The sequence below is a fragment of the Chlamydotis macqueenii genome, chromosome 15 (assembly GCF_036417535.1).
Source record: "Chlamydotis macqueenii isolate bChlMac1 chromosome 15, bChlMac1.mat, whole genome shotgun sequence".
Classification (NCBI taxonomy): Eukaryota; Metazoa; Chordata; class Aves; order Otidiformes; family Otididae; genus Chlamydotis; species Chlamydotis macqueenii.
In genome coordinates, this window is record NC_141570.1 from 13,952,587 (window position 1) to 13,961,580 (window position 8,994).

At 68.0% G+C, this 8,994-nt stretch overlaps 1 protein-coding gene across 1 annotated transcript; it reads left to right on the top strand.

Annotated features, from left to right (window-relative positions):
* Positions 1-835: 835 nt before the first annotated feature.
* On the top strand, positions 836-7,839 carry TFAP4 (transcription factor AP-4). The gene is made up of 7 exons (XM_086759890.1): positions 836-1,082; positions 4,185-4,350; positions 4,849-4,947; positions 5,392-5,562; positions 5,838-5,975; positions 7,248-7,406; positions 7,501-7,839. The coding sequence occupies exons 1-7, from the start codon at positions 994-996 to the stop codon at positions 7,693-7,695; spliced, it is 1,017 nt and encodes a 338-aa protein (XP_086616016.1). The 5' UTR covers positions 836-993; the 3' UTR covers positions 7,696-7,839.
* The last annotated feature ends 1,155 nt before the right edge of the window (positions 7,840-8,994 follow it).

Consider the following 8,994-nt stretch of genomic DNA (forward strand, 5'->3'; position numbering starts at 1 on the left):
ACAAGCCAGGTCAAGATAGGGTGGGATGGGATTAGATGGGACGGGGATCAGACAGGATTGGATGGGATAGCATGGGGTAGGATGTGATGGGGACTAGAGAGGTCAACATGGGATGGGTACGGGATTAGGACAAAACAGGTTAGGATGGGATAGGATGGGACAGGATAGGGCAGGATAAGATCAGGTGGGGACAGGCCAGGATGGGATAGGATGGGAACAAGACAGGTCAGGATGGAACAGGATAGGATGGGATGGGATAGGATCAGATGGGATGGGGACAGGATGGGATGGGATAGGGCAGGATGGGATGGGGTGGGTATGGGACGAGGACAAGACAGGTTAGGATGAGAAGGGATGGGACAGGGTAGGGCAGGACAGGATCAAACGGGGACAGGCCGGGATGGGATGGGATGGGATAGGTTAGGATGGGGCTGAGGCAGGACGGGACGGGATGGGATAGGGTAGGATCAGATGGGATGGGGACAGTGCCGGACGGGAGGGGGTCAGGCCGGGATGCCACGAGGACAAGTCAGGGGGGGACAGGGTGGGACGGGGACAAGACAGGTGGGGATGGGACAGGATAGGGCCGGCTGGGATGGGCTGGGGTAGGACGGGGACAGGGCCGGCGGGGACGGGGACGAGGCAGGCCGGGCTGCGGCCGGCGCTGCGATGCGGCGGGACGGTACCGGGCCGACCCGCTGCACCCCCCCGCCCCAACCCCCCTCCCCGAGCCGCGGGCGGGGGGCGGCGCGGGCCGCCTCCCGCTCCCTGCCCCGGCCCCCGCCGCCCTTTGTTTACATGGGCCGGTGGCTGGCGGGGGCGGCGCCGCCGGGGCGGGCGGGCGGGCGGGGGGAGGCGGCGGGCGGGAGCCGCCGCGCTCGCACCAGCTGTTTCCCGCCTTGAGCCGCAGGCACAGGCCGCCCCAGCCCCAGCCGGAGCCCCCCAGCCCCAGCCGGGGTGTTCCCCCCCCCCCTCCCCGGCCCCCTCCCCGGCATGGAGTACTTCATGGTGCCGGCCCAGAAGGTGCCCTCGCTGCAGCACTTCAGGAAATCCGAGAAGGAGGTCATCGGCGGGCTCTGCAGGTGGGGGCGCGGGGAAAAAAAATGGGGGAAAAAAAATTGCATTTTTTGGAGGGGTTCGGGGCGGGGAGGGGGGGGCGAATGGAGGTGGGGAACGGGGCGGCGGCAGCGGGGGCGGGGGGGGGAGCGCGGCTCGGCCGCCGCAGCCCCACCGCCCGCACGTGGTCCCGGCCGCGCACATGGGGCCGGGCGGCCACGCGTGGCCGGGAGCGGGGAGGCGCCGCCCGCCCGCGCCCCCCCCGCCGCCTCCCCCGCGGTGGGTTTTTGGAGGGGGTGTTGAAAAGAGCCTTGGCGGGGGGGGGGGGGGGGCTCCCGTGGGGTGTGCGTGGTGGTGGTGGTGGGGGGGGCGGTGTGTGTTTACTGCCGGGCCTGGCCGTGACTCTGCAGCCCTCCCGGAGGAGGCGGGTCGCGGCCGGGGCTGCCGGGACATGTAGTGCGGGGAGGCGGCGGCACAAAGCGCGGGGAGGCGGCGGGGACCCCCCCACCCCACCTCAGCCGAGCCGGAGCCACGGGGCCGCAGCGAGCCGGCGGGGCCTGGCGGGGAGGAGGAGGAGGCGGCGGCGGGCGGGCGGGCCCCCGCCACGCGTGGGGGGGGGGGGGGCGGCACAGGCCCCTGGGGGCCACGCGGGGCGGCCCTCGGCGCTCCGGGACCCGCGGGGCGGCACGCAGGACGCGTGGGGGGCGGCCTGGGCCCGTAGGGTCCCCGTGGGGCAGCGCAGGCCGCTCGGGGCCCAGCCGCGCCGTGGGGCAGCCCTCGAGCAGCCAGGCCCCGCTACACGTGTGGGGCGGCCCGGGGCCCCCTCCGGGCCCGGCCCCGCCGGGGGGGCGGCCCTGCCCCAGCCCACACGCTCCCCACGGGGGCAGCCCTGCCCCACGGGCTCACCTGGGGCGGGGGGGTGCCCACACCTGAGGCCCCCGGGAGGGTGCAGCTGTGGGGCAGGGACCCACGGTGGCTTCACCGGGCTCCCCCGCGTTAGGCGCTGCGGGTGGCCGTGGGCCGGTGTCCCGGGTGGGAGGGCAACTGCCCGGGGCCGGGAAACGTGGCTGTCCTGCCCCGGGCTGGGGGGCTGCGCAGCCCCACACCTGCCCCAGGCGTGGGGCAGAGCCCTGAGGGAGCCTCGCTGCCTTTCCTCCGCCCCGAGCCCTGGGGCGCCCTGCGCACGAGTTTAGGGACACCCTGCCTGGGAGCTAAAGGTGCTGGGGGACACCCTGCCTGCAAACTAGGGGACACTCTGCCTGCGTGGCCATGCCTCCCCTGCCCACCAGTGGAAACCAGAGCACAGGCTGCGGGCGGCAGCGGACACGGGTGGGCAGAGCCCGCTGAGCCCCCGGCCTCCCTGCCAGGCAGTGGCAGCTGTGGCTCCGACACCCCCGTGGGTTTGTTCCCCTTGAGGTCCAGTCCTCACCTTCCCGGTCGGGGAGGACCAAATTCTACCGGCCTGACCCAAACCCCGCGGCACCGGCACCGGGCTGGGGGCTCCTGTCCCGTGCCAGGGCTCCGGTGGGTGCCACCTGCTCCCCCTGCCTCTGTCCTGGCAGCACTGGGTGCCAGGCCGGCTTCCAAATCCGTGAGTTTTTTCCCCTTTTTCGTATTTCGCTGTCGCTTCTCAGGTCTCTTCCCAGGAAGAGTGGCTAGGGCAGGTTGCGGGAGGTCTGCCGGCGAGGAAGCAGGCTCTTCCTCCTTCCCCGCTATTTAAGAAACCGCTTCCGCGCTGCCCGGTCCTGGGCCTCTCCGTCCCGTTCCCCTTGCGTGGCTGCGGCTGGCGGTCCAACATCCCGGAGCGACGCTCTGGTCCCACTGGACATCGCTGCAGGGAGACGGGGAGACAATGTCCCCTACACCTGCTGGGGTCTGGCGTGTTTTAGGGATGCGTTTGGGGCTGGTTTTCGGCGGGAGCACGGAGGCGGGTGACGGCCACCGCCGGATGGGAGCCCCGTGCTGCTGTCCCACCGCAGGCCGGCCGCTCCCCACGAGCGGGGCAGACCCCCAGGCACCCATCGCAACGGGCGCTCAGCGGTGCTGCGAGCAGGGCTTGGCTTTTTTCCGCTTAAACCCCTGGGCTCCCAAACCTCCGCGGTTTCTCCGTGGCCTCGCCGGGACGGCAGGATGCCGCACTTTGCTTTCCAGCCCGGTGCTGGCAAGGCGCTGGGTGGGACGGTCCCGTCTCCCCATCCTGGAGCCGCTGGGCACCTGGGCGGGAGGCCGAAGCCCGTCTTATCTCACCTCGCGCCGGCGGCCCAGCTGTGTGTTTAGTCTTCGGTGCCTCGCGGCGTCCCCGGCGCCGGCGGCCTGACTCGCGGCCGCTGGGCACTGGGCGCTCCCCTGCACCCTGGCAGCAGCGGGGACGCAGAGCGGCCGGTGGCGTGGCCGGTGCCGACGGCGTTGGTTTGGCGTAATGGCCAAAGTTACGCTCGGCTTATTAATTGCCGATGCTGGCCACTGCCCAGCGGGCTCGCCGTCCCTGCCACCCAAAACGCTTGCCCAAGTTTGATCGCCCTGGGCTGTCTCAGGGAAGAAGCGGGGTGTGGATGAAGAAGCTGGACCCCCGCAGCGGTGGGCTTTGCTTGGGGGCCGGTGCCGTGCACCCACAAGCGTTGGCCTTGGCCGACCGGAGCCCTTCCCGCCACCATCCACACTTGCTGCTGGCGGCGTCGCCGGCTCCGGGAGGCATTTCCCGGCCCATCTGCAGGGCGAGGGTGCGGGGGGCGAGGAGGCGGTGGCGGCAGCAGGAAGCAGGCAGGAGCTGCGGCTTGGGGTGGGACGGGGGCTTCTCTGCTGGGAGCTGTCATCTGGAAGCCATCAGTGGGGCGGGAGGGAGGGAGCCGCCTTCCCGGGGCCACACACGCCGGCCGGCCCTGCGGGGACGCAGCCGGCCGGCCCGCAGCTTCCCTTGGCCGCCCGGGGGTCTGCGCCGTGCCCTCCCTGCCTTCCCCTCCGCTCCCCTTGCCCAGGTTTGGCGCTGGTGTCGGGCAGCCTGCGTCCGAGCCCGGTGCCCGATGCTCTGGTGGCTCGGCGTCGTCCCTGCAAAGCGAGGGGGGGACCCGGTGGGGGTGAGCCGGTGGCAGGGCTGCAGCCCCCTCCCTAACCCTGCGCCTCTCTTGCAGCTTGGCCAACATCCCATTGACTCCGGAGACCCAGCGGGACCAGGAGCGGCGGATACGCAGGGAAATCGCCAACAGCAACGAGAGACGGCGGATGCAGAGCATCAATGCTGGCTTCCAGTCTCTGAAAACCCTCATCCCACACACGGACGGGGAGAAGCTCAGCAAGGTGAGCGGGATGTCAGCGGGGCAGTGGCGATGCAGGGTGCAGGTGCCGATCCTGCACGAGGAGGTTTTTGGCGTTGCTTGGCGGGCAGGACAGGGCTGTAAGATAAACTGGGGAAGTTTGCAAATGTTAATTCACCGATGGAGGTCTCTCCTGGGCACCCCTCCTTGGTGGGAGTGGGTGTGCGTCGCAAACCTGGCGTCCCGGAGTGGGCTGGGTGCGTATGGCAGCACCGCACGCCCCAGGACCAGGGTGACCTGTGCCCCGGTGACGAGATGGCCCCCCTGCGGAGGGGAGTGGAGCGAGGAGGCGGCGCTTGGCAGCCGCTCGGGTTCCTGAGGTGGGTGAGCTGGAGCTTCGCTGTGGTGGAAGTCCCGGGCGAGACCTAGGGGTGAAGGAGAACCTGGATGGAGACGCAGGGAGGGAGCTTGGCAGGAGCGGGGCTGGAGGGGATGCCAGCGTCTCTCCTGCCTCACCGTGCCCCTCCCGGCTCTCCCGCAGGCAGCCATCCTCCAGCAGACGGCCGAGTACATCTTCTCCCTGGAGCAGGAGAAGACTCGGCTACTGCAGCAGAACACCCAGCTCAAGCGGTTCATCCAGGTAGTGCCCCAGGGACGGGAGGGGATGGGACAGTCCCAGCTGGCTGGGGAGGGGACGTCATCACTGTTCCTTGAGGTCAGGGATGGAGATATTCAACCTGGCACCCCTGTCTGGCAGCGGGAGAAGGGCTGGGGTCCTGTTTTCCATTTGGGATATTGGGGTACAGCCCAGTGGCAGCTCTGGCTCTCGAGTGGCCCAGTTGAACCGTCCTGGGTGTGACGGTGTGGGAAGCAGGTTTGCGCAAGGCTGAGGGCGTTGAGGAGGAGCGCAGGAGCCCATCGGTCCCCGGGCTGCGCTGCCTCTGCAGATGAAGGCATCGACCCCTCCTGCTGTCCCTGTCCCCAGGGGGGTGGCCCAGGGGGTGGCATCACCCAGACATGGTCTGGATGCTGGGGAGAGCATCGGAGCTGGTCCCCATCCCCTGACACTGCATCCCTGCCGCAGGAGTTCAGCGGCTCCTCCCCGAAACGGCGACGGGCGGAGGACAAAGACGAGGGGATCGGCTCGCCGGATATCTGGGAGGACGAGAAAGCCGAGGATCTGCGGCGGGAGATGATCGAGCTCCGGCAGCAGCTGGACAAGGAGCGCTCGGTCCGCATGATGCTGGAGGAGCAGGTGAGGCCGCGCGGGGCTGGATCCGGCTGCGGCGCTGCGTGACATGCGACGGGACGGGCTCGCCCTCTAGCGGGCCGTGCCGGAGCCCCCCCCCCCCACCGCCGCCCGGTGACACCGGCGCTGCCGCCGCGCGACGGGACATCTGCTCTGGCCGCCTCCGCGCCGCGCTCGGCCGTGGGCTCTGCTGTGGCTGCCCTGCGGTGGGGCTTGGTGGGGGCGCCGTGCCGGGAGGCGTGGGCTCCTCAGCGACGCGGCGGGGCTCTCTCGGCCGGCAGGTTCGCTCGCTGGAGGCCCACATGTACCCCGAGAAGCTGAAGGTGATCGCTCAGCAAGTGCAGCTGCAGCAGCAGCAGGAGCAGGTGAGGCTGCTGCACCAGGAGAAGCTAGAGCGCGAGCAGCAGATTCGAACCCAGGTGAGCGCACGGATGTCGCCCCGCCCTGACGGGGACACCCCGCTGGCCTCCTGCCCCCCACCCCGAGCGCAGCAGGGCGTGAAATACAGGGGGGTGGGGGCGAGTCAGTGATGTGTGTGGCACCTCCCGTCCCTTAGGGCTGGCTAGGACGGGCAGCCGTGTCCCGGCAAAGCTCTCACCCTCGGGGAACCAGGGAAGGGTCAGCACGCGGCCTCCCCAGCACTCGGGGGGGCTGTATTTGGGGGCACCTGGTGTTTTAGGGGGGAATTGTGGCTTGGATCGTGCCGCAGTGGCTTCCGAGCGGCTCTGTTCCCCAGCGCAGAGGGCTTTGTACAGGGAAGGTTGCTTTCTGGCGGGCAGGGGCTCACCTGGTGCTGGCGAGCCTGTGGCTTTCCGAGGCTGTGCCGGGAGGCGTGGGATGCCGTCTCGCCGGCCACGGCACCGTGTCCCTCGCCACTGGGCAGGGCAGAGAGCGGTTCCCGCTCCGGTGAGCTGTGCTTCTCCGGCTCCCGCCAGGCACGTTTCCTCGGGCGTTCGGCCGGTCTGTGGGCGACGCCAGCGGTCACCTCGGCACCGCCGCCAGCGATTGACGCAGGTCGTCGCTCCCTGTGCTGGAGCAGGTGGTTTGCAGTGGCATAATCCCGTCTCCGGGGGTGACTCCTGCCGAGTTTTGGGGACCCCCAAGCCGGGCAGATGTGGCAGAGCCGCAGGGACGGGAGCCCCCAGCCTTTTCTCCCAGCACAGCTGGGATTTGCCCACGGCGGGGGGAGCCTTGCAGCAGCCTGGCGCAGCAGGGAGGCCAGCGCGGTGCCGACACCCCCTCCCTTGGTCCTGGGGAGCTTCAAAGGGAGGCAGAAAAACTTCCTCCCTCCTCCGGCGCCTGCGGAGCTGCGTCCCGCAGGATCCCCGCCGGCTGCCTCCCAGGGAAGTTCAGCCTATTTTTAGGTGAACTCTCCTCAGCCTCCTGCCAGGGCAGATCTTCCCATCCGGGTTCCCGGCTCCGCAGGTCAGGGCGATGGGAGGGCTGGCTCTTGCCTCTGCCAGCTTAAAAGCCCGGATCTCTCCTGCTGTGGGATACAAGGAATCCTTCACGTGCTGCTCTGCTCTGCTAAGGTGCCGGCAGCTTTCAGCTGGTGTCCGCTCGCGTCTGTCTGGGATGGGTGAACGGTCTCTCGAAGGAGTTTGGGCTTCACAAGCATGCGTGACGCTGTCCCCATCGCCACTGTGCCCTGGTCCCTGCTGACCAGGGGGGGTTTTTGGTTCTCTCTGCAGCTCCTGCCGTCACACGCTCCCCCAGCACCCACCCACCACCCCACCGTGATCGTTCCAGCGCCGCCTCCCTCCCATCACGTCACTGTGGTCACCATGGGCCCGTCCTCGGTCATCAACACAGTCTCCACGTCCCGGCAAAACCTGGACACCATCGTTCAGGTAAGAGGGGGGCTCTGGGGGGGTCCCTGACCCCCCTCGCGTGCGTCAGAGGTGGGGACACGGCATGCTGACGGCCGGCGGTTGCCCTCGCCAGGCGATCCAGCACATCGAGGGGACGCAGGAGAAGCAGCTGCAGGAAGAGGAGCAGAGACGCGCCGTCATCGTGACGCCGGCCCGCGCCTGCCCCGAGCCCTCCGCCTCCGACACCGCCTCCGACACCGAGGGCAACGACAGTGACTCCATGGACCAGAGCAAAGAAGAGCCCTCGGGGGACGGGGAGCTGCCCTGACACCCCCCCGTCCGGCAGCTGGGGAGGGGAGCCGGGGCGGGGTGGGGGGAGACGTCAGAATATGCTGAAATTTTTAAAAAATACAACGCGATTTGGGTCTCTTTTATGACCTTTTTCCAATACTGTAAAGCAGAGCGCTAGAAGCAGGCAAAGGTCACCCTTCAGCTCTCGGGGGGGGGGGGGGGCGGGTGCTCGAGGGGGGCCGCAACGGGGCGCGGGGGGCTCAGGGCGCGGTGGGATGGCGGTGGGGGGGGCGTGAGGGATGGGGGGTTCGCAGCCCCTCACCCCGTTTTGTCAGCCTCCCCCGCCGACCCGCAGGGAATCCTGCCTGGCCGGCGGCGGCCCCGGCGTTCCGCATGGCTTTCCCTTGGGACGGGGCCTTTGGTTGGGATCTTAATTTGGATTTTTCCTCCGCTTTTGTGTTTGGGTTTTTTTTTATTTTTTTTAATTAAATGTTCATTTCTAAGCAGGGGGGAGATGCCAAGTGACACGACAAGCAGAGGTGGGACAGAGACACCCCCCCCCCAGCTTTGGGGTACAACCAGCCTCACCACAGCTCCCGCACCCCGCTGGGGTGGGGAAAACCCCTTTGGAGAGTAAAAAAAAAAAAAAATAAATCCTGGAATGACGCCCATCGGAGCACAGGGCCAGCGCGTGCCACCGCCCGGCACTTCCCAACGCCCGTCTCCTCGGCACGGGGTTGGCATTTTGGGGGCTGATTTCACACCCTCATCGCTGTCCCTTCCCCATCCCCGGCCCCCTCCCCGTCCCACCCCCACCCCTCCTTTAAGCACTTAATCTGGTTTGCGGGGTCCGTCAGCTCCGGAGAGCTTTTCTGTTTCGTGATTGTGTCGCTTGGGTCTGGCGGGGTGGGGGGGGTGGGGATTCCCATTTCGTGTGCCCCCCCCTCCTCGCCCCCGCCGCCCCCCGCCCGGCTGTAGGGTTTTAGGCCAGTCGTGTGTAGAGCCTTGGTGGTATTTGGTAGGTTCCCCCCGCCCCAGCCGCAGCTGTTTCTTGGTTCCTTTCCTGGTTTTTTTTTTTTTTTTTTTGTATTTTTTTTACGATTTTCAGGTCTTTGTGTTGATTGAGAAGCTATTCTATTTTGTTAAGAAAGTGGAAAAAAAAAAAAGAGGCTCGTGCCTTTGTAAAGAAACAAAATAAAGTTTGTACTTGGTTTTTTAGAAGCTCGGTCCCAGTGTTGGTGTCTGTGGTGGGGGACAGGGACGGGGACGGATCTGGGGGGACCCTACACCCTCTCGGGGGACCTGGGGCTTGCGGGGGGGCCAGGGGAGCGCTGGG